At 52.7% G+C, this 27766-nt stretch overlaps 1 protein-coding gene across 2 annotated transcripts in view; it reads right to left on the minus strand.

Moving 5' to 3' along the window:
* The window catches only part of TFCP2L1 (transcription factor CP2 like 1), a 50927-nt gene that overhangs the window by 14857 nt on the left and 8304 nt on the right, over positions 1 to 27766 (minus strand). For both annotated transcript variants that reach the window (XM_032479285.1, XM_032479284.1), the window contains exons 3-10: positions 8534 to 8610; positions 7965 to 8070; positions 7209 to 7315; positions 5995 to 6147; positions 4601 to 4711; positions 2228 to 2319; positions 563 to 611; positions 391 to 484 (exon numbers count right to left, since the gene is read on the minus strand). In XM_032479285.1, coding sequence (XP_032335176.1) covers positions 391 to 484; positions 563 to 611; positions 2228 to 2319; positions 4601 to 4711; positions 5995 to 6147; positions 7209 to 7315; positions 7965 to 8070; positions 8534 to 8610 — 789 coding nt within the window. The remainder of the gene's footprint in view (positions 1 to 390; positions 485 to 562; positions 612 to 2227; positions 2320 to 4600; positions 4712 to 5994; positions 6148 to 7208; positions 7316 to 7964; positions 8071 to 8533; positions 8611 to 27766) is intronic.

A 27766-nucleotide genomic window follows, 5' to 3' on the forward strand; every position in this document is an offset into this window, starting at 1 on the left:
GGCCATCAGCAAGTGCTTGAAAATCCTTTCAAGGAGAAAGGGCCAGCTTTCCCTGCCCGCCTGCGGCTTCACCGCATCTCCCGGGTCACGGCTCTGGGGACTGCGTGAAGCAGCACTGGGACCAGGGAGACCGGCTTGGCCAAGGGCCCTTCCGGGCGGACCGGGGCCCGCCCAGCCAGCAACGGGCATCCCAAAAAGGCCCCCGGGCGGCCCTCCCTCCAAGCCGCACTGGAAACCCCAGGGGCAGGGCCGCCCACCCAGCCCTCACCACAGGTCAGCACCCACGAGTAGCCACATGCCTCTGGGTCCCCAGGACACATCCTGGGAGGGACCTGCTTGCCGAGGGACCGTTTGATCCCTGCGGCCCCAGACACGTGGGGAGACACTCACCCGAGAAGCTGGCAAAGAGCCGGCAGAACTGGGAGAACCTGTTGCGGTGGAGCCACTGCTGGGCGTCCTGCGTGGAGGCCGAGGGGAGCAGGTGCTGCGGGCAGAGGGAGGCCGTGAGGGGCGCCCGGCCTGCGGGGTGACAGGCGCCCGGGGCCCCGCCGCAGACACTTACATCACTGCCCACGGGCGGGGCCTCCACGGGGTGAGTCGGAGAGCTGTTGCTGCAAGGGAAGAGGGGCGTGAGCGGCCAGGATGCTCTGGTCCCCGCCGGAAGCACTCCCCGCCGGCCTGGGCTCCAGGGCTCGTGTGGGACAAAATGCAGGCAGGAGTCCTGCTTCACCCCGAGAACCCTCACAAAGCCCTTGGTGTGGATGAGGGTTCTGATTAGCTACGCTGCCCCTTCCTCAGCCCCCAGGCTCTGGGGTGGCTTTGGCCAGAATTTCCTCCCATCCTGAGTCCCCTCCGGGAGCTGGGCTAAACAAAGGCTGACGGAGAAGACTGGGCCCGCGCCCCACAGGGACTCAGGGCCTGGATGGCAAAGGGCCACCTGAACACAGCAGAGGGCAGCGGAACCCCCCAGGGAGCTACTCTGCAGTGAGCCCCCAGCCTGGCACTGTCCACGAGGAAACCATGCTCATGTTTCCCCGCTGGGGGGCACAGACCGGAACACCTGGGTTTTTAAGTCGAGAGCATTATGTTTAGCCAGACTTCCCAGATGGACGGTGGTGACGGCACGTTGTGAAAGTCCCTCACGTCATTGAACTACCTTCTTAAAAGCGGTAAGGTTTACATCATGTATATTTTACCACAATGAGGGGAAATAAGACCCTTGCAGCAGTGACCTTTAGACCCGCCATCAGTGACCACGGGGTGCTGGGTACTTCACTCCCGTCCCCCAACCCTGCGTGGAACCCACACTCCCTGGGTGCTGGGGACATGGAGGCTGCGGGGCTCGAGGGACTTATCCCCAAAGGTGCAGGTTGAGGACTAGGCGTGCCGAGCCTGAGTGTCACGGCTGTCCCACCTGCCCCTCTCAGGGAGGGAGGCCTCCCCTCACTTTGCAAATGAAGTTCATGTCTTTTCCTTCATTTTTTTTTTAATTGAAGTATAGTCAGTTTACAACGTTGTGTTAATTTCTGGTGTAAGCACAGTGATTCAGTTATACTCAAGTTCATGTCTTGCTTGCCCATTAGGAAAGTTCTGTCTGCCAAGCACGGGCTCCCAGGAACCGTGTGCTCTGCACTCACCTGTTAAACCCGCCTGGCATTCCTCCTGCCTCACCCCTGCCCCAGGACCAGGACGGACAGAGCCACCACAGTGATGCTGTGGCCCCTGCACCCTGGCACCTTGGAGTGGCATGCCTTTGCAGAGCTGGGTGACCAGCAGTGAAGCCACTTCTGTGTGGCAAGCCCTGACGCCTGGGGCAGGGAGGACCCTGAGCTGACCCCCACACGCACAGGGCCTGCCAAAGAGCTGAGAAGGGCCTTCCAGCCTTGAGGGAATCCAAACGCACACCTCCAGAGGCCCGCAGGGACTAAGAGGTGGGCTCGGCCCGGGTAGGGGGTCGTCCGCAGGCACCTCAGGAGGCTGACCCGACGCCCCCGCAGGCCAGCCCACTTAACCTGGGGAGGGAGGGGGCAGTGGTTGCTGGGCTGCTGCCCCAGCAGACAGGCTTTCTGGAAGGCGCCCACACACATCTGCACACACGTAAAACGGTTGTGCACGCAACACCCGTGGCCCCTCTGAAGCCCAAATGGATGCCCTGCTACAAAGGAGGATGCAGGAGGGGCCACCCACATCACCTCGGGGACACGGGAGGGAGGGAGACCACACGTACCCTTCGCCAAGGCCGAAGCTGCTTGGAGAGCCGCTGTAGCTTGGCGGGGAGGCGCTGGTCACCTGGTAGGCCACGTCGGGCCACGGGGAGCACTGCAGGGAGAGCAGAGGGCGGCAGTGGTACCGGAGGAGCTGGGCCAGCAGCGACGCTGAGCCCCACGCCGGCGTCCACTGGGGCCCACTGTGAATCTCCAGTCCTCCCACACCCAACCGCAGGTACCCAGTTATCCACGCCAGCCAGGGACGTGCGGGTTGCCGGGGCCACACCAAAGAAATCAAAGAGGGCAGAGAAGAGACCTAATGGTCAGCACGTCATCCCCAAAGCGAGCAAAGCATGACACGTGTCTCTGAGCTTCTGAGGAATCAAACCAAAGGCGGAAACCACACCAGTCACGTGATCCCCGGGAACTAAAGAGGCCAGTTGCCCACCAGGTCTTCCCGGTGCAGACAGTGGACGTTAAGTGCATGAAATCGGGGCCCTGGGCCAGAGGCCACATCCAACAGACGATCATCAGTAAGGTTCAGTGTCAGAGTCTGCGGACGGGCCTCGGCCAACCGGAGGCATTCCTCAGGAATCCTCTCAGAGCCAGGGAGACACAGAAACACGAAAGACGTGGTCCCTGAACACAAGGAACTTCTTGTGCAGAAGCCAAAATGAACACAAGAGACTCTCCCAGAGAAGCAAAAGCTTTTGTCTGTTCAGGGGAGGCCAGGGGACAAGAATTCACTTCTTCCCTTCCCGCGATGACACCTCTTTGGAGAGGACCAGCCTGAAGCATTCCTGACGACTGACAGACCACAGGGTGGGTAAATATTTAACTCTGTTCTGAGTGTGGGCTGGAATTTGCTGGTGCTAAATCCTAGAGCCTGGGGAGGAAGCCAATGAGCTGACACAAGGGAGCCGGCAGTTCACAGGGTCACCAGCCTGGTGGGGATTTCAACACCTGGCCAGTGACAGGGACCTGGACGGACAACGCCTGGGGCACAGCAGGCCCTCCCCTCCAGCAGGGGCATCCAGAGCAGAGCCGAGGTGGGACGGGAAGGAGGGGGGTTCTCAGGCAGAGAACAGTGGGTGCAGGAGGGTGATCAGGGCGACCACATCACCAGCCCAAGACGGGACCAGGCCCGGGAGTGCTCCCCTGTCCAGTGCGGGCCGGCTCTGCGCCTGTGAGGGGGGCAGGGCTCTTCCTGCACCAGGGGTCAAAGGTCACGGTGGCCCCACTCAGAGGAAAGGCCAGGAGACACCTGTCTGCACCAGAAAATTAGCTTCATACTGTCTCGTTCCAAGTACTGTTTGCACACAGCTTATCACACACACACACACACACACACACACACACACACACACACCCAGAACTGGGCCACTGTCCTCCCAGCACCCGTGCCAGGGCCTCACCCTTCCCACAGCCTGACCCCACCGGGGCAGCTTGCCCGTCGGCACCCACCGAGGACCTTCTGAGAAAGTCAAAGGGTTCATTGAACAAACCCCAACACCTCACCGCTGCCCTGACTGCGTAACACAGTGGCGAAGAGCTGTTAAGAAAGTGAAAAATGAAAACAAGAGCAGAGCCCAGTAAAAGGCGGCCGCAGCAGTGGCCCCTCGGGAGGAACAGGGGCGTCTGAGGAGCAGCCTGGACGGAGGGGCGCTGGCGCGGGCTCCAGCCAAGTGAGGTCAGGAGGGAGCACGGCCGCACGTCCACCCAGCAGTGACACGTGGCGCCGCTCCCTCTGACCCAGCCGTCCACGCCGAGGACAGAGTCACTCCCCACATGCAGAACTTCACCTGCACAAGCGTGCCCAGCGCCTGTCTGAGATGGTGAGAGCCTGGAACAGCCCGGCGTCCACACAACGAAGGCTACACAGCTGGACAAAGAACCAGAAAGCCCTTACAAACAGACAGGAAACAGACTCCAAGACGTGCCATGAAATAAAGACAGCAAATCGCAGGACTGTGCGTGTGCTCTGGTGTGTGCACGCACGTGCGGTTAAGTGACAAAAGCAGGCGTCGGGCCATGAATAAAACGGTTTCTCCCGCAGAGAACATCGAGCCAGAGAAAAAAGGAGCCAGAGATGCCGGCCGCCCTGGGAAAGAAACCTCAAGGCCGGACAGTGTTGGAGGGAGACTTTCTGACACAGATGCTGTTATATCTCTTGAATTTGGACCACATGATATAACATCTATTCAAAAAAATAAAAATAATCTAATTCTGAAACGTGCAAATGGCAACAGAGTTAGAAGTTACTTGGAAACACCCTGGATGGACAACAGGCGATGTCAGCTGAAGGCCCCTCCGGACACGGGAGTGCACCACGGCGTAAGGGACATTCACCCAAAGTGGGCCCCTTCCAAGAGGCTGAGCCACGGCGCCCTCACCTCCGCGAGGATGGTGGTCTCGTAGGACGGCTGGTACTTTTCCTTCTCCTGGGCCGTTCGTTTCTCCATCTTCTCCCGGTCGGTCTTCTGTTTCCGGTCGGCGCCCTTGGGCTGTACATGCAGAGCATGGGGGTCCGGTTAGTTCAGAGCCAGCGGAGGCGGCCCTCGGGGGTTCCGGGCTGAGCAGGGGGGGGGCTGTCTGTTCCCGCCTCTCCCGGACCCAGGACCCAAGCAGGAGCTCAGGGACCTGAAAGCACCCTCTGACCTCGCTGGCATCAAACACCTGGTCCTCCTGCCCTGCGGGCACTCAGAGCCTGCACCGGGGCCACACAGAAGAGCTCAGACAAGACCTTTACCAAGGCCCCTGCTGACCGAAAGGACCCCCAGGAGCCTTCCTTGGGCCACCCCGGGAGAGTGACAGTGAGTGCAGGGCCGGGGCTGCGGGTTGGGACTCAGTCTACACTCGCAGGCCATGAAATCCTACACATGTTGTGGGGGCCTCCTTGCCCCCGACTCCCAGCTTACACTCAAATATGGGGCCACACCCGTCCTGACATGGCCTGTCCTGGGCGCCCACAGACCTGAGGGACCTCCAGGTGCCCAGGCCTCACAGGTGCTGCTCCTCCCCTCCTGGACAGACGAGGAAACCGGGCCTCCAGCGATTCACCGAGACGCAGAGGGACCACGTGCCCACCAGGTAAGATCCTGGTGCCGGGCAGGGGGGGCCTGGCCCTGACCCTGACCCAGCAGGCCGGGCTGATGGGGACAGTCTTGACTTCACTGGGACCGTCACCACCCACCCCGTTCAGGGCCTGGCTGGCGGGTTCGGATCTCAGTGTCTTCTCTGTGCACACTGACCACTCGTGGGCAGTCAGGGAAGAGGATCTGTTCTCAAGCTGGACAGCTCATCCTGGGTGCCTTCCTCGGGCCACAGGCTCCCAGCTGGGGGGTTTAGGAAATGGCTCATGGGGTGATGCCCAAGGAGGGAAGTTATAGGGGGTCCTCTGGGGACACAAGTGACAGGCCCAGTGTCCAGGGGAAGAGCCAAACAAGTGGCAGCCACACCCATCATCTGGTCTCCCTGCTCCACCTCCGCCCTCCAGTCTCGGCCCAGAAGCCTCAGGGCAGGGCAGTGTTACTGCCGGACCCTGCAAGACTGCATGTGGGTGCACTCAGGCCCAGCGAGTCTTACAGGGGGTCTCCTGACCTGACTTCGACAGAGAATCTAACGCACAACTGCAGTCTAGGCCAAAGTGCTGGGAGGAAAACAGTCTAAAGACGTGCAAATCCCATCAGTGAGGGAAGCCAGAGGAGCACGGGCCCGGTGGTGAGGGGCAGGCGGGCAGTCCGGAGTCCAGCAGAAGCCTGGGCTCGGGGGTCAGCGGGTGTCCTACCTTGAACACCTTGATCTGGCAGCTGGCCGAGTGCAGGTGCTCCGTGTACTCCCCATTCTCGTTCTGCTTAAAGGTGTCGATCTGCACACGGAAAGGCACCCCCTTCTCACCCCCGTGCTTCCGCGGGGTGAACTCCGTGCTGATGCAGTGCACCTGGACGGGAACCCAGGGCTGGTGGTGAGGGGTGGGCTGAGGGCGGGCTCGGGACCCCACAGGGTCCCCCCAGGTGGAGGGCTCCATCCCGCATGGGCAGATGGAGGGCTCTGTCCCGCGTGGACAGGTGCAGACCTGCCTCCCCCTCCCTGCCCTCCCTCTCCCCTCCACACACAGGACACCACCCGCTCTGGCCCTGGTCCCTTGCCCTGGGAGGCCCTGCCTGACCAGCCATGTCCTTGCCAGCCATCGCTCCAGCTCACTGACCCTCACCCTCGCCCCTCTCCCTTGGCAAGTCCCACTTGCAGAGCAGGGACCACAGCTCAGTCCCTGACGCCTAGTGTCCAGGTTACTCAGGCCGGGCCAGAAGCTGGACCATCGCTCTATTTCTGCTAAGTACCTGCTACCCAGAAGGCACTTCGTGTATATTTGTTAGGGTGCTGTAATAATATTATAGCAATACAATATATAGTGTTGTAATAATGAGCAGTAACATTATATCTTTAAAATAGAATGAAAATATTGTAATTATGAAAGGAAAAAAGATGGCTAACTTTTACTGAGCAGTTACTGTGGCCGAGCGTTGCAGTGATGGCTTTATGTTCAATGTCTAATGTATAAGACAGGTGGGAAAACCAAGAGGCTCAAATGGGGACACAGTGGGTGAGAACCAGAGGCCAGCCCAGAATCTCGGTGCCCTGCCGTCCCCCCAGGCAGCTCGACCTTCCACGACGTCCACACAAGGCTGGGTCAACAATGGCACTTGATAATTGAGTAATTTAGAAACAATTACCAAAAAATTTTACTTCAAACTATGTATGCTAGGATATTTTTATTTTGTAAAAAGCTTGTGTACCGATAAGCAAGACGCACACAGGATTCTAGAGCATTTCAAGTCCTTTTCCAGCCCCAGGGACCAGGTAGCTCTGTGACTCTGAGCCACACTCACACGTCCTCACCCTTCTAGTCTCCTTCCCGGCAGCAGGGCCCTGAGGACGGATGGTTCTGAGGAACTAGACAGAGGACCCCGGAGGTCTGGCTTCTCTCTCCCTCCCGCTCACCTGAATGAACGCAGAGGCTCTCTTGGAAGGGTCCCACAAAAACTCGACTGCGTTCAGCTGGGTCGGGCTGGCCCTGGGGTCCAAGATACCAACAGACAGTGGAATATCTGCACATACATACACACACACAAAAGTGCAATTGTCAGCCACTCCCAAATACTCAGGGATGGGCTCTCATTACAGGTCCAAATTCTTTACACAATCGGAAATGCCAGAAGTTCTGAAAACTATGTTCTGCATAACTCAGTTGGCAGAACGCCTGACTTGAACTGCCACAAGGCTATTAGACTTCATCCTATTTTGTGTGAACGGCCATTCTGTCCTGCCACAGAAATATTACTGTGCTGGGTTGCCTGTTGGCGGGTTACCCAGCGCTGCAGGTCTACACACCCTACTATCATTCCAGCTTCTGGATTCCAAACCCCACCTGGCCCCAAGGGTTGTAAATAAAGACGGTGGACCACTGCCTGGGCCCCCATTCCAATCCCGCTGCCCTCTCGGCAATGCCCACCCTTCCCTTCGCCACTGGTCACAATGCTCGAAGGCAAGCTCCCTTCATGAGGGTCCCTGAATTCCACATGCCCCCCCCACCCCCGAAAGGGGAACTCCCCAGGCCAGGCCTGCTGGCACAGTCGCCTCTCCCAGCTCCCCCACAGTTTTACACAAGACAGGAGTATGCTATGATGCTAAGATGCCCTGGACAGGCGTGGGTCCAGATGGCGACCAGGAAGAACCCCCACGTGCCCGGAGACTCACCGATGTCCAGGATCCGGTCCCCCGGCCGGCTCCACCGCCAGCCTTCCAGCTGCTGGTGCTCCGTGTACTGCAGCCGGCGGTCGTGGAAGACCACGCGGATGGTGCTCTGGGGAGGGAGGCCGGTAGGGAACAGCTGAGCATGGACCCAAGAGGAACCCACCTTCCGCCCTCCCTGAGCCAGAAAGTCCCGCCCTTGAAGCCCCCTCCTGGCGCCACCTCCCCTGCTCTCAGTTCCACAGGTACTCTGTCCTCAGAGCCCCAGCCACACCGAGGACAGGACGAAGGACGGCCCTTCCCCGAGGTTACCAAGTCCTCTACATCCAGGGTAACTTAGCAACCCTCCGTGCAGATGAGCAGACTGAAGGTCAGCACGGGGCAGAGCCAGGCTGCAGCCGGGTCTGTGTGCCCAGCGCCGCTCCAGCAGCCGGCTGCCCGAGCCCCTCTGACCACACCCCGCCCCCGGGGCCAGGAACCCACCCCTCTACCCAGAGCTCCCCTCCAGACCTCTCAGGACCAAGCCCCAGCCGCTCGGTGCCCAGGGTGGGGTCAAGGGCAGCCTCCAGCCTCACCTTCACATATTTTGTGTTCAGATCTTGAAAGTCTCCCAGCTTCCTGTTCTCCAGCAGTCGGATTTCATAAGATTGACCTGGAGGGGGGTCAACAGTACATTTTTGAATTCTGTTTTCAGATTCGGGGCTCACCAGCTAAAGACCATCTCAACATTCTCCATGCCGACCCAGGCCTCCCGGCCCCGGGGAGCAACGCAAAGAAGTCCCAGGACGGCTCAGTCGTGCTCTGGACTGGACACCCTGGTTTGCCCATCTGGCCTGGTGGGGCCTGGGGCTCCCCAGGTAATGCTCCACATGACACAGAGAGAGAGAGAGAGAGAGAGACAGAGAGACAGCACCTCTACCATCTTCAGAGAAACGGAATCCAAAACAATACAGTTTGCATCAAACTTACGGACACAGCTTCCTATTTCTTGGTAAAGAACACACCCCACAGCCCCCATGCACTTGGCTGGGGAACACAAGATGCTTAAATCCATGTGAAGTAACCAACCATACCTTACTGGGAGCAGGTTTACAGGAACAAATGAAAGCCTGTTAAACATTGTCTCTAATTGCAGAATGAAAAGCATTTTCTTCAGTTAAAAGAATTTCATGTATTCGCAAGGGTGTGTGTAGGGTTCTATTTGGTGACAAAACCAGCACAAGCCGGTTAAAGAATGTAAATGGGGGGGAAAATCCATAACAACCCCCAACTCAGAAGTGTCTACGAATAACCTGAAGAAAACTAGATACGTTTATTCAAAGACACAACATAGCTTGAGTAAGCAGGATGTGCCACATCCCCTCCTTGGAAAGACCACATGGCAAATGATCCAACTTCTTAACCAAAGAGGCTCAGCCGCAGCTCTCAAACCCCCTAGCGCACATCACAGCTTAATAAAGGATGTCCTACAAATAAGAAAGTATGTAATAACCAGCATTGGTACATCTGATTAGAATTCATTAAAAAAATTTTTTAAATAATGACAGACTCACAGGAAATTACAAAAATAGTACAGAAAGGTCCTGAGTACCCACCCTCCAGTCTCCCCCCACGTTGGCATCTGATGTAGCTAGGGTACGTTACTGAAGTGCACCAGGGCTCAGTACACTTGACTAACCTCCAGACTTAGGTGGATTTCCCTGGGTTCTGCAGGCTAATCCATTCAAGTTACCATTGCATTGAGAAGTTCATTTCCCAAGGTTTTATTTTAACATGAATGGCTACTTCTCCGACACTATAGGGAAGGACTTTCTGAACCTAGGATCAGTGGGGGAAGGGAAATCTAATGTAGAGAGAGATCAAGAAAGGTATCTATATAAATGTACGCAGCAAACCAGAACTGCACAAACCCAGTGCTCAACAGTCTTGATGTATCTCAAAAGCAATGATTAGAGAAACAGTAAGACTCTCTGGAGGGGGCTCCGTTGTAGCCCCCATGCTCTCATCTCCAGAACCTTTGAGAGTTACCTTTTATTTGGAAAAAAAGTTTTTGCAGGTGTGGTTAAGTATCTCAAGATGAGGAGGTCATCCTGGTTGGCCCTGGAGGTCCCTACAAGTGTCCTTAGGAGAGACACACAGAGGACACAGGGAAAAGAGGCGGCAATGTGACCACGGGAGCAGAGATGGGACTGAGGCGGCCATCAAGCCAAGGAGTGCTGAGGCCACCCAGCGCTGGAAGAGGCCGAGATCAGATTCTCCCCTAAAGCCCCCAAAGGGAGCCCAGATTTCCAATTTCTAGCCTCCAGGACTGTCAGAGAATAAACTTATGCTGTTTGAAGCCAACGTGCCTTGTAGTAATTTGCCAAAGTAGCCACAGGAAACTAACATATTCCCACCCAGAAGATGAAATTCACTCCTTCATGCAAGTGCTGGCTGAGCAGTAACGGCCGTGGGCCAACACGGAGCAGACCCTGGGGACACAGAGCCTGTCACCCTCGCTCCGTGGGGCCTGCAGACGACGCTGGCTGAGCTCAGAAATGCCAGCCCGAGACCCTTGCTCAGGAAGGTGGACCCTCCTCCACCCGGCCGTCACCAGCCTTCCTCCAGGACCAGTGAAAACCTCCGTGCCGGGCACATCCCGTGGGAAGGAAGAGGCTCCCACCCCAGACCCTGGTCCCGCCCACTTGCTAGCTCAGAAAATGCGGCTCAGGGAAGGGTCTCGCTGATCTGAGCGACACAGCTACCTTCCTGAAAAAGCCAGGTTTCGAACACACATTTATTTCTGGGCTCCTAAGCAAACACTCCCTGGACAGCATGAAAGGGAGCCTCCTACCCGAACTGGTTTTTCCAGTGTCCTCCGCCTCCCCCGCGGAGAATGCAGCCACTCTGGCAGGAGGCCCAAGGCCCCAGTGGTCATTACCACTGGTTCAGGGCGCCCCAGGGCCCAATGAACACTGACCCCAGGCTCTGCAGGGCAACCTCAGCTCAGGCCCAGGCGGATCTCCCGTCCCACAGAGCAGTTCCGGAGCCTGAACACAACGGCAGCGACTCAGAGACCAGAGTTACTGGGTGGGCTGTAGGCCCAGGTCACGGGCCTGCCTCCCTCACCGGCAGCAGGGACCTACCCACAGCTCCCCCACCGCAGCTCCCTCCGTGCTCTTACACACACACACTCCGGCCACCCCGCACGTCCCGGGCTCCGGCCTCCCTCCCCAGCCCTCTGCCTCCACCCCAATACAGGGGGCGGCCCCCAGCCCTGCTCTCCCCCAGTCACACATGCACTGGTGAGCGAGGGCAGGACAGCTGAACTGACCAGGGGGCACACAGGCATTGCTCCTTGGCCGGCTCACTTCAGGGCGTGGGTGGGGGCCTTGGAAGGGGGCTCTGGGTCTGTCCTATTCATCAGGGCAGGAGGGTCTCAGCAGTGTTCTTTGCAATGCTGGTCCATGCTAGACTACAGGGTTTGCAAAAGTGAGACACTCCCGCCCTCAAAGGGTTGGCAACCTTCTGGGGTACCTCAAACAGCACCGGAAAAGCACTAATATCAGGCAGAACTGGAAAAAAAATCCTCCTAAGAAACGACAGAGGTCTGGGGTGGGGACACTCATTTAGAATGGGGGGCGGGTGTCTGAACAAGGAGGTAACATCTGCATGGACTCTGATGAGTGGGCAGGAGGCGAGGCGTGGATACGAAAGTGATCACCAGCAGAACTGCAGCGAGGAGGAGGAGGAGGGACAGGCCAGGCATGCCTTTGGGGGACAACCTAACAGCCTCCTGGGCGCTCACCCAGCAGCAAAGTCTACCCAGGTATTAACTGACCTGAATCAGCAGCAAAGTTTAGCCCCACCCGACAGAGGAGGCAGTGGCTCAGAGAGGTGTCTGGACCCGAGCAAGCTTGCACAGCAACTCCATGGCAGAGCCAGGAGCAGGAACGCTGCCACGTGCACCCTGGGGGTGTTTGCTGGGCGGGCTCTGCATTCTACCTGGTCCTCTCTCTGCTTCACCTTTCTGGAAGGCATCTGGGGCCAGGCTGCACGCTGGGAGAGCCTGCCTAAGCCCCCGTCCCCGCCCCAGGTTAGGACACTCACTTTCTCGCTCTTTCCTTCCCCCTTCAGGACGGGCAGTACATGGGACTCGGCTGACTTGCCTCATTCGGGACCCTGGATAAAGCACATTGACTCCGTTTCCTCGGCTGAAAAATGCTGTTTCCTACATTCTCAGCTGTGATCCAGAAGGAAAAACAAATCACTGCAGAAGATGGCAATGAAGCCTAATTTTAGAACTGTGAAATGTGGAAAATGAGAAAAAGTTGGACTCAAGAATCCAGGGAACAGGATAATAGATACCCGTCCTTCAGCTGTCCTCTGAATTTCCTGACACTCTTTTTATTTCAAGACCCTCTTCCATCCACCTAAACCCTCCCCTTCTTGTAAGGCTCAAATCCCTAAGGCCAGGACCTCAGTTCTCTGAACCAGCCTGGGACGTAGAGCCTGGTGGACACTGTAACCATTCTGCGGCAGATTTCCTCACGAAAATCTAGTCTCCCTGAGACACACGTTCCTACCCCATTTCAACGTGCCCTGACCATATTAGAAGGTGACGGCGGCTAAATTCATGACATTTTTGGTATGAGGACAAGGAGAACAATGGGAAAGAATAAAGGGCCAAGAAGGAGACTTTCAGGTACTTGGAAACCTGATCTGTCACAGTGAGAAAAAAAGACTTTCCACGGATGTAGGTTAGCTGGTTATCCATATGGGAAAATAAACCCCTATTTCACACCTTACATAACTAATTAATTCTAGGTGAATGGAAGCCACAAAATAAAAGCAAAGCCTTAACATTTCTAAGGCTTTATGACACTACTTTATGACCACTGGGGTGGGAAAGAGACTCCTAGACTAGAAACAAAAACACAAAGGAAAAATTATGTCCTCCATATACTACGGGAAAAACTGTGTTAAAATTTGTCCAGACACTCTTCAAAATGCGAGGGGTGCTGTTAATCTTTCCACAGCCCTAGGAGTGGGGAACGACCTGGCAAGCTGGGGCTTATGGTCACCCTGTGGAAACAGGACAAGGTCAACTAACACACGGAAAGATGCCGGACGGCACAAGGAAACAGGACAGTGCCGAGTAAACTACGACACCATCTTACACCTGTCGGAGGAGCAAACTGCAGCCTGACAGAATCACGAGCTGGTCCGAGCGTGAGACTGGCCGCGGGGGCACTGCTGATGGAAGCGCTCTGCTGACAAAACCCCTGGGAGAAGCGTGAGAACAAGGGTGAGGCCGAGGACGCACGAGGCCTCTGCCCAGCACGTCCAAGTCGAGAGGCGTGTCCGGGACAAGCGCTGGACGAGCACCGGGCTCAGGCGAGAGGCCCTCACTGCGGCGCAGCTGGCTGCCGCGAGAAACTGCCAGCCGCCCACATCCAGCCGCAGGAAGACAGACGCGAATTCTATGATGTGACCGAACGGAGTAGCACACAGCGCTTAAATGAGCCTCCAGACTCCTGAGTGGGACGAACAGACACACGTTACAACATGTAACGTGGAACTACGTTCAGTATCTGGTAATAACATATAATGGGAAAGAATCTGAAAAGAAAACATACATGTATGTATGTGTATAACTGAGTCACCTTGCTGTACACCTGAAACTAACATTGTGAATCAACTACACTTCAATAAAAAGTAAAATTAAAAAAAAAAAGAGCCCTCCAGAGACACACATCAACATGGAGAAACCTCAGAAACATTATTTTATCCAAAAAAAGTGCACACAATGCATGTGAAACTACTTACAAAGCCTAAAGACATGCAAAACCCATGCTGTTCGTTTTTATGGCTGAAATGTGCAAGGAGTAAAAAAATTTTAAATGCACGAAGGGACAACCAACACTGATTTCACAAGAGTGGTTTCGATTCTGGGAGGAGAAGCCATGGATCACAAAGTAAAACCAGAAGCCAGTTTGGCAAAGCTGAAACAAGTGTGTTGGGCACACGAGCATTTGTTCTCTTCTTCTCTGGAGCAGTCAGCCCACCTGAAATTAAAGACCCTCAGGGCAGCTGAGAACCAAGTGGGACCCACAGCCCGCCCTCCGTGTCCGAGGTCCTCTGCATCCTCGGACTGTGTAGCGCTGCAGGCCTTCCTGTGGAAAAAAACCCAAGTGTAAGTGGAGCCGCGCAGTTCAAACCTGTGCCTCTCAAGGGTCAACTGGTATTTCTCTCACACACAAAATAACCGAGTGGAGGAGGATCTCCTGGGCCGGGGGCCCATCTGCAGTGCTACAGCTGTGTGTCCTGACCCACAGCCCTCCCGGAGACCAAGGGCCTTGGGCCCACTGCTCAGCAACTGTCACGCACCCCCAGCGCCAGCCCCTTGGTGCCAGCGACATGCTGGGTGCAGGGGGTCCCAGACACCGGCAAGGGCAGCAGTTACGCACACTCGCTCACACACCACCCGGACTCTGCCCCTGAAATTAAAAACCACCTGCTTACACCTACCAAAATTCATCCAATTGTACATTTGAAATATATGCAGTTTGCTGTACAGGAATCGTATCACAACAATGATGTTAAAAATTTTTTAATACAAATAAAAACCACCTGCAGGGTGAAGTGTACCATGCCTCCATATAGAAAGTCATCAGATACAGTCAATAAACAAACCGCAGTTGTGAACATCACAGCGTGCAGCTGCCAGGGGTTCTCCGCACGCCCCCACAACTGCCTTGGGGACCTGGCCAGCACCCAGATTTGGCGCCCAAACTCACCTCCGGGCTCGCCACTTACTAGTGGTTAAATGACCCCTTTTACAAGGCTGAGTTTCCACATCTCCAAAGTGTGAATGGCACTGGCCGTTGCAGGACTGAAGGCACAGCCAGCACAGAGTGGCTCAAAAGCTCCCCTGCAGTGACATCACTGAGGAGAACTCGGGGGAGGGGCCCCTCCTGCTGGTGGTGGCCTTTCTGCAGCAGCCTTGCCCAGGGCTTCAAGGCCATTTCCTCCACGGACCCTGCCCCACCCTCTACTCTGGAGCTGTTAAAGCCTTTTAAAGGCCAGCAGGGAAGGAGCCCCAGGGCCAGCAGGTGGCCGCCAGCCCAGCCCAAGAGAACCCAGGTGACAGGGAGTGGCAGGGGCCGGAGGAGGGGAGGTCACAGGCTCCACCCCCACCGGCAGGGCTGGTGGGGCTCCGTGACCCCCACCCACATCAGGGCTTCGGCCTTCGGGGAGGGTGGGGCACCTCGGCTGGACCGAGGCTCAGGGAAGAGCCTGGGGCATCATCCGGAAGAGTGGCTCAGACTTCGTCCCAGGGCCCTGCAGCCACTCAGAAGGGAAGGAAAGCGTCTCTGCAGCCCAGCCTCCGTCCCTTTGCCTTTCCGGCCTACGCCCCACACAGGGAGTAGCAGCAATGGGAGAAGGAGGACAAGGAGCAGCGGGAATAGAGAAAGCTTTTCCGGGGAACCAAACACACACGCACCGTAGTCCATGCCGGGCCCCACCCAGCAGGTGCTCAGCAAACCTGAGCGTCCTCCCGTCCCTGGTGTCACCCACAATACCCAGGGTCCTTCAGCCAAGGTAGCAGCAAACCCTTTCCAGAAAGGGCCAAGCGGTCACTATGCGCGGCCAAGTGAGCCCCAAGATCTGTCACCACCACCAGGCCCTGCCTTTGTGACCAGGAAGCAGCCACGGACAACACATGAATGAGTAAGACCAGGGTGCGCCAATCAAAGTGAAACTGGGATTTTCACATCATTTTCCCTCTTCCTGCTGGCCTCTTCCTCCTAAATTCTTTTGGCACTTTGCAACCTTGCCCTTGGCTGTCACAGCTCTCAGAGGCCAGCGACCAGCTCACCTGAACACACATGCATGCACACACGCACACACCAGCCCCTTGCACAGCACTGGCACGTTCAGGTTTCTAACTAATGGTGGCAGAACTTGCCATTAAATTCCCTAAAGCAACTCACAGAGCTGGAACTAGCCAGCCAAACCAAGAGTGTGAAAAGACGTCCAACCTCGCTAGCGGTCAAAGACACACCAAATGAAAACAACGTAATGCCAGGCTCATCGATCAGATCAGCAGAAGGTTCAGAGCTCGCTGACATCCCTCAAGGACAAAAGGTGGGGAAGTGAGCACTCACACGGGCTGGAGGTGCCTCCTGGGCATTCCGACAACACCCATCAATATGAAAACGCACACAGCCTGTGACGCAGCACCACCAGGACCCCCCTCTACAGAACTGCCGGCAAACATTCAGTGTGAACTATCAGCAGGAGGCTACTCAGGGTAGCCGGGCTGTTCCAGCTACAAACAAAATAAGCCAAATTGTCAACAGCGCTGTTAATGACCAAGCAATGGAACAGCATGCGGTTACGGAGAACGAGGCGCACACCTGAACCAGGTGGTCGGAGCGCCGGTGCCTCAGAGGAGCTGATGAGCTCACGGGACCCAGCCTGGGTCTGACCGGCAGGAAGCATCAGGCAAAGCCAAACTGAGAAACCCTGACAGTCACTTGGCCTGGAGACAAGGCAGGGCTGAGGGCAGTGCAGATTAATGGAGGGGAAAGAGAGAGACAAGGAAACGCAGTTCATCGTTTGGACAGGACCTGGGATCAGGGCAAAAACTGCAGCAGAGGACAGCCCGGGACACGGGCCGCGGCACAGAGGGCTGGGCGGAGGGCGACGCATTTCCTGAATTGGATCCTGGAAATACGGTGGTGCAGGGGAATGTCCTTGCTTTAAGGAAACACCCGCTAAAGTAGTCTGACGTCTCCAACTAGCTCTCAAATGATTCAGGGAGGAAAACGTATATAACAGAGATGAAAATGTGAAAAACTGACCAGTCTAGTGAAGGCTGCACAGGAGCTCATCACACTAACCTTTCTACCCTTCCAGTCCAAAATTTAACATTACTTTGAACTGAAAGTTAAAAAACAATTTTAGAGGGTGGGGGTATAGCTCAGTGGTAGAGCAAATGCTTAGCATGCACGAGGTCCTGGGTTCAATCCCCAGTGCCTCCGTTAATCAGAAGTAAATAAAATACATAAAAAGCTAAACCTAATTACCTTCCTCCCCAACAAAAAAAAAAATCTGAAACCAGAGATGAATTCCCAGTACCTTTATGAAAAATTAAATTCAAAAAAAATTTTTAATTAAGATTAAAGATGTATAAAATAAGCTACAAGGATATATTGTACAATGCAGAAAATATAGCCAACATTTTATAATAACTATAAATGGACTATAACCTTTTAAAATTGTGAATTGCTATATCGTACACCTGTGCCTTATGTAATACCGCACGTCAACTTCTAAAACAAGACAATGGGAACCAAAAGACACGATTTTAAAAAAATAAGGAGATCTAGATTTACAATAGAAAAAAAATCCGCCACACACTCACTCACACACACACACACACACACACACACACACGAGTGGGAAAAACTAACTGCTGAACAATACGTGCACAATGTGATTGTACTTTTATTTTTAAATGTGAAACGTGTACCTTTAACAGATGCAAGTAACAGTGCTTAGAGACAGACCCTTCCCTCTTAGACTATACACATCTCCAACATTCACATTTTTAAAAACCAGGAATCTATTACAGGTGAATTTGAAAACAATACAAAGAGGTGGGTAATGTCTCCTACTGTCCCAGGCACGTACTAGGTACCCACGGTGACAATGGTTGGCATGTCCTTCTACCAGTGTCAGGCTGGTACCCAAAAGCCAATCAGACAGGTGGGCACTTGGGGAAGAGATCCTGTCCGACAAACAGAACACCAGACACAAGCAGACGAGGTCAGACACTGGAGGTCCTCCCAGCCCAGGGTCTCAGCGCGACCACCCTGAGAACCTGCTGAGCAGGTGCCCACCTGGGAGGTAGGGACACTGGGACCCAGGGAGCTACCCAAGTGTGCCCAGTGGCCGGGCCTAGGAGGAGAGGGGAGGGGCAAAGGGATCAGTGGATACCCTCGGGTTGAGTCAGACCCTCCCACGCCCCGGGGCGGGTTCTTGAACCTCTGCATCTGCAGAAGTCCTTCAGAAATGAGATAACACCCTTGCACACTTTCAGCCCAGCGTGTGCTAAGCCCTTGACCGGTGCCATCTCGACCACCACTTCCAACCAACAGCCTTGAATGCTGCCTGTGTACCGACCCCCACCCGTGCGCGCCGCAGAGGAACTTCCTCCAGCCCTGCCACAGCTCCGCAGTCACCTGGCCGCCCAAGGCCGTTCAAGGTCACCCAGCCCGAGGCAGCTGGAACAGGCCCCGGGCTACCTCACTCTCCCCCGCAGGCACACCCTGCGCCCTGCAGGGCGGCTCTGAGTGGAGCCAGTGCAGGGCCTCCTGCCCGGATCACCGTGTTCCCGGGAGCAGGAGGCAATTGCCCGGGCCAGCCAAGAGTTACAGGTTGTTTACTCCCCAGCAGTCACTGCTCTGTGTAATTCATGCCACATAAAACATGACGGAGGCCGTGGTCACCCCAGAAAGTAGGGCTGCACACCAGAGGTCCCGCAGCCACAGCGGAGAAAGCACAACGGCGCAGAGCGCGTCCAGCATGTGCGGTCTGTCTGGTCCCTGCTCGGGCAAGTGTGGCGACGACACAGGGCTCGCACGCAGGGCACGCTCAGTGGCAGCTTCGGGCCCTCTAGACCCGGTCCCCATTGATGGCCCATCACCTCCGTGACCTTGAGCACCGCACAGCACCTCCTCGCGGCCATTGAGTGCCAGGGACCCAGCTCCCAGCCCACACACAGTGGGTCCTCAACAAGCACCTGGAAGACAGTGAGTGAGTGAGTGAGTGAGTGAGTGAGTGAGTGAGTGTGAGTGTGTGTGTGTGTGTGTGTGTGTGTGTGTGAGAAAAAGCAGAGTAAGTCGCATCCTGGAGACACCTTAGGGAAGGGATGGTTTCCCGGACGGAGTAGGGAGAACAGAAGACGCTCTGCGGGCATTAAGCATCCTGAAGTGTGGGGGAGGGTCAGGAGAACGTGGGCTCACCATGCTCAGGGTCCTGGGTTCAATCCCTGGTGCCTCCACTGAAGGATAAGTAATATAAACCTAATTATAATAAGTAAATAAACCTAATTACCCCTCCCCCCCAAAAAAGGAAAAAAATAAAGCATCCTGTGATGCCAAAAGTGAGGAAATGCTCAAAAAAGGATGGAGGCGCGTCAGAGCACCCCGGGACCCCATGTGCAGGCGCTCTCAATAGCCACAGCTGGAACCACTTAAAAACGAAACAGACAACAGAGCTGAACGTAACGCAGAGAACAAAGTAAATGTCCGCCAGTCTATACTGACATAATAAATAAGTGGATAAAAACATTAATGACAGAGCTCTCTCTTACATAGCGTTCCGATTACTAAATGTGGAAAGAAATATCTCCTCCACCCCAAGGTATTTATTAATTACCAAGGGGAAACTTGTAACTTTGCAGACAGCACTAAACCATCAGGGTGGACACAAGACCCGGCAGCATCAGTGTCTCGGGCCCCCAGGGCGTGCTGTCACTGCAACCTCAACGCCATCATTAAAAAGGGCAGATGGGCCCACGTTCTACAAAGTCACCAGGCAGCAAGCACTCTAAGTCTGCAGGTTACGCAGGAAAAGGAAAGACTGGGGGATGGTCACAGATCCGAGGGGACTGAGGACATGCAAGGAAAGGCCGAATGGGGTCCTGGAGAGGACCCCGGACAGAAGAGGACAGCAGTGGATGAGCCGTCAGGGGAGCACAATCATCCCAGGTCACATGTCACATGCTAACAGGCAAGTCAGTAGGTCAAAGGACAGAAAAAAGGTGAAACCCAAATCCCGAAGATAAGGCCGCACTGTGACTCACTCACCGGGGCACCTCCCGCCCAGCTCTGCCCACAGGAACAGGGTCCCAGGCTGGGAGCTACCCCTGTTCACACAGGTGAGCACCAAGTTCTCAAAGGTGGGAGCCAGGCTTCCTGGTCACTCACACTCTCACCACCACCGCCTGGCTCCAGGCAGCCTCGTTCTCGGTCTGTCCTCCCGTCCCTGCAGGACTTTCTGGGGCACACGGGGGTGTTAGATCCTCCCTGAGGCAACCAAAGCCTCGCCCCAAGGTCTCCAAGGAGAGCAGGCCCCTGGAGGCCATCCTGGGAACCATGCGCCCTCAGCCTCTGCCGGGGGAGGGGAGGCCGGCTCCCACGACCTGCCCTCCTGGAGGCAGAGAAGGAGAGTGGCAGCCCCTCTGGGTGGCTGGGCTGAGGACCTGCAATCTCAGGAGCATCTGGTGGCTTCACTGTGACAGCCCTCCGGCCATAGAGGCAGGGAGGCTGGTGGGCACAGCCCCTCAGAGAAGAACAGAGGGAGTTGGAGCATCTTCACGGTGCCTGAGCCCCTGGCTGCAGGGGGCTCCTGAGACCCAGCGGCGGCCCTGCCTGACCACCTGCTTGGTGTGATGTCGGCGCCACAGAGGCCTCCATCACCCGTCCTGACTCCATCAGAACGGTCGAAAACAGGAAGTGTGACACTGGAACCCTCCACTCTCACTGGTGCAATGTAATTAGCGCAGCTGCTTTGGAAAAGAGCCCGCAGCGCCTCAGAGTGAAACAGAGCTACCACGTGACCCAGACATTCCACTCCTAGGTACACACACACAAACCCACACGAGTTCTCACAGCAGCACACTCCTCTAACAGCCACGAAGTGGACACAACCCAGACGTCCATCACCTCAAGAATAAGTAAAATGAGGGACATCCACACAATGGAATTATTCAACAGCAAAAGGGAATGACGTTCTCATACACGCGGCATCGTCGACAGCCCTTGAGAACATCACGTGGAGGAACGTCAGTCACACAGACCACCCATTTGTATATCATTTATATGAAGTGTGTACAGAAAGCAGATCAGTGGTCGCCGAGGGCTTGGGGAGTGGGGCAGGGGAGGAGAATGAAGACTAACTGCTAACAGGCGCAGAGTTTGTTTTAGGAGGAAAAAAAATGCTCTAAAATTAGTTGTAGTGATGGCTTCCTATGTTTAACTGACTGGACTAAAAAAATCTATGAATTGGACACTTTAAATGGGTATGTGAGTGTGTATGGAATGTGAACTACATCCTAATGAAACTTTAAAAAAGAGACAGAGAGTAGACCCCAGTGCCACTGTCTCCAGGAGCAGGTCACACAGCCTCCTGGGCCCCACTGACCACCTGTAACACGGCGGGTGGGATTCGGGGTGGACAGGCCCCATCAGTGCTTCATGAACCACCTGGTCACCTTCAGGACAGTGCAGGTTCTGACTCGGCTCTCCTGCAGCAGACCCCAGATTCTCCATTTCTAACCAGCTTTCAGGGGAGGCTGGTCCGCAGACATTTTTAGTAGAGAGACGTCAGAGGTGGCATCTCACGCTCCCTCCCGCCTGAATACTTCAGGAATCTACCTTCATCCACCTAGGAATTCCCAGAGGTCATGTGGTCTCTCCTTCCCATTCGGGACTCACAGGTTCCCCTAATCACCTGGGTGGAAGCTTCTGACGGATGCTCACTGGCACGAGACAGCTCTTAGTAAAGATGCGAACAGGTCCACCTTTGCGCTGAGGGATACAGTGGACCACCTTGACTGAGAACAGAAAAGCAGGTCCCCCAAAATTTCATTTCACAGAGAGAGGATGGCACCTGGAAGGCCAGGCACAGTCACTCACAGAGGTGTCAAAAGTCCTAGTTCCAAGTGACTGGGGCCCAAAACATCTTCAAGACGTCTCAGGAGACTATAGGACATCAGATGGAGACAACGATCAGCCAAGATGTTGACCCAGGAACGGGAAGGGTGGGGAGTGGATGGAACACAGGAAAGTGCTGGAAAACCTCGGCACACAAAGGGGGCAGGTGGGCAGTGAGAAACAGAGCCAGCCAGACTCTCCAGAGAGGACCAGCTCACCAGCTCTCCTTGGACTTGACACGAATGTCAGCAACTTGACCTCAACCAGAAAGAGCCAGTCAGAAACTACAGACAAACTCGCCTAAAAGTGCAAACTTAGATTTCAGATTTCAGGATGTATGTAAGACACAGTTTTCCCCAAATCCCTGGACTCTTGGAAAAGAAAAGTGGTACCGAAATGGAAAGCTGCCTAGTTGCAACATACAAGTGCAGAAGGTGAGCTATAAAAATTACAAACAGCTTGTATTGTATTTTATATTTTGTAATTACCGAACACCATGTATTATGTATATATGGTCCATACTTGAGAGGCACATCACAGTTTTGTTTTGAAAGTATGTATTTTGCCCTGCCCAAATGGCAGGTGTTTGGAATATACACAGTGTGCTAAGGCATGTGTAAGACCGACCTATTTGCACAAGGTACTGAGAGATTTCTTTTCCAAGAAACAGCTGTCAAGAGGGTAGGCTATAGCTCAGAGATATAGAGCGCATGCTTAGCATGCAGGAGGTCCTGGATTCAATCCCCAGTACTCTCCCTTAAATAAGTAATATATAAACCGAATTACCTACTCCCCATAAAAAAAAATTTTTGTTAAACAACAGCTGTCTGATCACAAGGTAAAGATTTAATATGCGAACTGTTTACTAATGCACTACTGAAGTTTAAATCTGTGGCATAATCATAGTAAACAGGGGGGTTTGTCTATGTTTCTTTAATTTCTGCATTCTAATCCGTAATTATTGGAAAACTCTTATTCCCCTCTTTACTGAATTTAATGTCCGGTTTGGGGTTTATAGCCATTCAAATCTAAAGATTTAATACCAACAAAATCAATTGTAATCAAATTCTAAAATAGTAATTTGCCCCCCCTTTAAGAAAAAGAAAGAAAATACAGACCAGGGTGATCATTCAGAGGTCATTTTGAAGACATTCAATGATGCTGTCAATTTACTATTTCCTTAAAAAATCTTGAGAGAGAAAAGCAGAGTGTTTTCAAAGTTATGTGAAGAAAATCAGATGCAGTTCAAATCAAAAGTCTCCAACCAGAGTCAGCACCGCCACAGGGTGAAAATGCACAGGTGGACAGTGAGAATCAAACTCTCCAGCTCAAACTCAGCACTGTCCGAATTACACCAAAATCCTGAAATGCGACTCTGCAGAAAACCAGTGGAGGAGGGAATTTGCTGCTTAGAAATAGAAGCTTCTCAAAGTGAGCAAAAACATCAGGCTTACCACACATCAAAACCTTGACTCCTACAGGAAGACAGCCGAAGACCCAGGGAAGTCACAGGTGGCTGCGCTCCCCTGAGAAGACAGCGCAAGAAAGTGTGGGTGGTGGCAGGGGCTGAGAAAGCTCACCGTCTTACATGGGCAGTGCCCACAGAAAGTAAAAACGGCTGAATTAGGACGTGAAACCCAGCTTTTCCCAAGTGGCCCCTTTGTGTGCGTTACAGCTGCCGCCCAGGGCAGCGCCCAAGGTCAGGGGATTTTACAGTCACCGCGTGTTTCCGATGCTGGTGAACCCTATGTGGGCTGCCCCTCCCAGGACCAGTCAACTCTTCGGGAGAATGAATGAGCGGGCTGGCCTTTCTCATGCAGACCAACCAATCCAAGTCCAAAGCCCCACACCCTCTTTGATCCATCAGGCTTTCCCAGAACCTCGCCCCGGCCACAGTTCCCGGCCCTAATCACCCCAGAAAGGGGCACCAGACCACCAGGCACAGCCCTTCTGCCCCAGAGCCAACCCTAAACCTGCCAACTCTGCCCCCCCCCCGACTCTGTACCCTAGAAACCACAAGAAAGGGTCTTGCCCGCATTTCTCACTCACTCCTTCCCGCCTCCTGAGTGACTCCCTGGCTTCTTCATCTGGCCTCGCCTGGTGTGACCTGCACCCTTCCTGTTGGGAAATGTGAGTAACAAACTCAAATGGTCTCCTTATCTGCTGGCCTCACGATCCCTGAAAAATCCAAACGGATCAGACACCCCTGCGTCAGCAGGTCCCCGGGGAGCAGGAGGGTGAGCTGTGAGGGCTCCATGATGCAGGGTGAACAGCAGGTTGGATTCAGATCTGCAGCCTGGCAGGACAGATGATGTGTCTTCTTTCTTTAAATTAATTCTGATTGAGGCTTCTTTCATTTAATGTGTTACCTAATTGATGCTGCCTAATTGATGTTCTCATCGAAGTTTTAATAATTATAATTTCTAATATAGTGTTTCCAGATTTTGGATGGTCTTTACCATAATTCTTAAGAATTCTTGGGGAGGAGGGTATAGCTTAGTGGTAGAGCATGTGCTTAGCGTGTACAAGGTCCTGGGTTCAATCCCCAGTACTTTAATTAACATTAATGAATAAATAAACCTAATTACTTCCCCCACCAAAAAAAGAGTATACCATTCCTAGCTCATTGAACCCTCTGGAATTAGAGGATGTAAGTATTACAGATTAACTCAATTAACTGGTCCACTATTACCTAAAGCATAATGTTTGACATGCCAGGAGGAGACCTCTGAAGCATTAAAAATCATTTCTATATGCTGAGCTATGAAAAACAATCTGGACAAGGAATCTTATATTTACTTCAATAAATGTTGATAAGTTTTAAAAACAAATTAAAAACCCAGTTAGCAGTAGTCATACCCCTAGCTAGCTTATTCATATTTTTATTAGTTTATTAATTCATAGATTAATTATGGAGGAGCTGTTCTTATTTTGTTGGGTTTTCTTTTTAACCTTTGTTAAGTGGTTTATAAAATTCTTGGCTGAGTAAACATTTCTAAATTTTATGGAGGCTAAATAAAGTGTCCTTACACAGCAAAAACAAAACAAACCAGTATCTCAGTTAATTCTCAAACAACACTGAAGTGGGTGTTACGTCTGTTTTACAGAAAACACGGTTGACATCTTTGGGAACCTGGGAAAGAACAAAGAACTTGAATTGGAACATGGATGTACCCAACTTCTTGGCTTTCAATCTGCCACCAAGTTTCTAAGAAAGGATAATTAATAGTGCCACCCAACTGGTATTACCAACAGGGAGAAAGCTGGTTTGTTTTGTTTTTTTTTTAACAGCAGATGCTGGGTAGCATTCACGGATATATGTAAGGATTTACCTCTCATTTTTCCTGGCTGTGTAGTATTCCACTATTCAGTAGGTTACTGTGAGATACAGAATTCCTCCCTCATTCCTTACATACCAAAGTAAGTTCCAAATTATGAAAGACACGGAAAAAAACTTTAAAAAACAGATGAATATGATCAAAAATTTAAAGTGGAGAAGGCCTTTCCCAAACAGGACATGAAACATTAAAATCTAATAAATCCGACCCCATAAAAATGTATTTAAAATTTTATTATGTAAAATAAAGAACAAGCAGACAAATGAAAGAAAAATGAATAAAATCAATGAAAACTCCGGAAAATATTTCTAACACACTATCCCACATATGCAAAGAGCCCTTACAATTAAATAACAAAAGGATGAAAAGTCCCACTTGAAAAGCAGGTAAATCAGATGAAAGGAAAAAGAAACAATCAAATAAAATATGGAAAAACAGTCATCATTAAAGAAGTGAACATTAAAACAAGAATACCTTCTGCTTTTCCCACTAATTATCAAAGGTTAAAAAGTGTTGGCAAAAATATAGAAAAATAGACATTCTTCACTCATTCAAAGAAGCTCTGTGTGCCAGGCACTGTTCTAGGACCAGCAGTGAGCAAGATACCCAAGGTCTCCACCCTCAGGGAGTCTATGTCCCAGCTGGTAAAGATGGAGGGAGGATAAGGGAGGAATACACAATTATTCAGATAGTTATCGTTCATACAAGGACAGATTGGTACAACGTCACTGACTTCACTCCACAGCAATATGGCAGCATCTATCAAAATGTTGTGCCTCCAATCCCATTTCTAGATATTTCTTCTACAGATGTTCTCACTCCTGCTTAAGCACAAAGGTATGTGACATGGATGTTCACTGGGGTGCCAGGTGCGATTATGAAAAAAAATGGAAACAAGCCTAACGTTCCTCAAGAGAACAAATTATGCAACATGCATACAATGGGTCATAATGTAACCAGTAAAGACCAGCTTTTGCTTCTTTTTTTTTTTCCGGTACTCAAGCAGAAAGACTTTGAAGAGACATTGTTGTAGGGGTGGGAGGTAGAATAAAAGTTGCTAAAACACTATACATAATACAATCTCATTTCTCTTAAAAGAGACACACACATTCCTACAGATACACATGCATGCGTGCCTACAGTTACAGACACTTCGCGGTTCGTGCATCACTCTACAAGTAGACACATATAGGATAACGTGTGACTAAGAAAAACCTGGAAAGTGGATCATGGGAAGCTTTCTAGAGTGCAAATTTCTGTACTGTCGGCTGCTCTGTTTTGTAAGTGTGGGCTATTTTTACACTCAGCAAAGATTAAGGGAGAAAACAAAAAAAAAGAAAAGAAAAGTAATGTATCTAAGGGTCATTTGGTTTTCTCAGTTTATACTCCCAAACTTCAGGCTAAAAATTAATCTGGAAAGAAAACTTCAGCTCCTCCGGAGGAAGGATAACAAACAAAGGAACTAATCCTTTGCCTCATTCCTTAAATTCAAAGTCGCTGATATAATTGGGGAGAAGGGAAAATAATATAACTGTGTGCTTACTATTTGCCAGACATTTATTATTCCCTTAATTCTCAAGGCAACACAAAATGAAACCAGCTCAGCTCCACAGAAGAGGAAACCCAGGGTCTTAGAGATTCTGGGAGTTCCCTAGAGCAGAAGCTGCCATCCTACTTGGTTCTAGGATCCGGGAAGACAGGACTTCCCGCTGGGAGTTCTTATCTCCCCGGCCATTCCCTCGGGTCACTGTGGGTGGAGAGCGTGAGGCTGGGGGTGGGGTGGGAGAAACCCATTATGGGTTTTTTTGTTGTTGTTCAAGGAGGCATTTTCTCCCCCGCCCTCCCTCAGAGCTGCATCAAGAGTTCCAGGTGGCAGGCAAGGCCCCTGGAGGTGCCTAGCCTAGAACCCTGCCTGTAGCAGGTCCTGGAAAAGAGGGTGCCTCCCCTCCCAGAGCCCCCTCCACGGTCACATCAGCGCTCCACCACTCCCCAGGCCTGCCCCACTTCACCTCTGTCAGCCTGCCTTCTAAAAACAGGACTACTCCACTAGGGGAGAATTACTCAAAAGGGAACAGCAGAATGTGCTTGGTGAATTCTAAAGCACTAAGCCAGCTGTCACACTAACGCCTAGGGTCCCCACCTCCCACTTCAAGTAATCCTGAACCCAGCAGCCCACACCAAGTAGGGTCCAGTGCTTCCGTAATGACAGTTTTAACGCCCTGCAGAGGAATGTCGGCTGTGCGTTACGCCTACTACCTGGTTGCACAGTGAGTGAGGAACAAACAGAAAAGTCCAGAAGGCCTCCTGCCTCTTATCTCTCCAAGAGTTACCATCTGTCAAGTCTAAGAGGTACAATGCTTAGTTCTAGAACAAACCCCGTGTTAATCTTTGAATGAGGTAGGGGGATGAAAATAGTTTAAAAATTTTTTTAATTCAAAGTCCTAATTTGATGACCATGTTAACTTCCAAATACGACCAGGGGAAACGTGTACCCACCTTGCCAGTAATAATGGCTAACATGTGAGTGCTCATGCTGTTTTCAGCACTCTACGGGCATTAACGCATTGCATCTACATAGTAGCACCTACTTGGCAGGGATTTTACTTTTTCCATTTTACAGATGAGGAACTGGAGGCACTGAGAGGTTAAATGATTTGCCCAGGGAGCTGCCCAACAGCTCAGCCTCTGCAAGGCAGCTGGAGACCTTGGCCATCTGGTCTACCTCCAGGCATACATCATTCCCACTCTTCCTGTGTTCCAA

Source organism: Camelus ferus, chromosome 5 (genome assembly GCF_009834535.1).
Source record: "Camelus ferus isolate YT-003-E chromosome 5, BCGSAC_Cfer_1.0, whole genome shotgun sequence".
NCBI classification, from domain to species: domain Eukaryota; kingdom Metazoa; phylum Chordata; class Mammalia; order Artiodactyla; family Camelidae; genus Camelus; species Camelus ferus.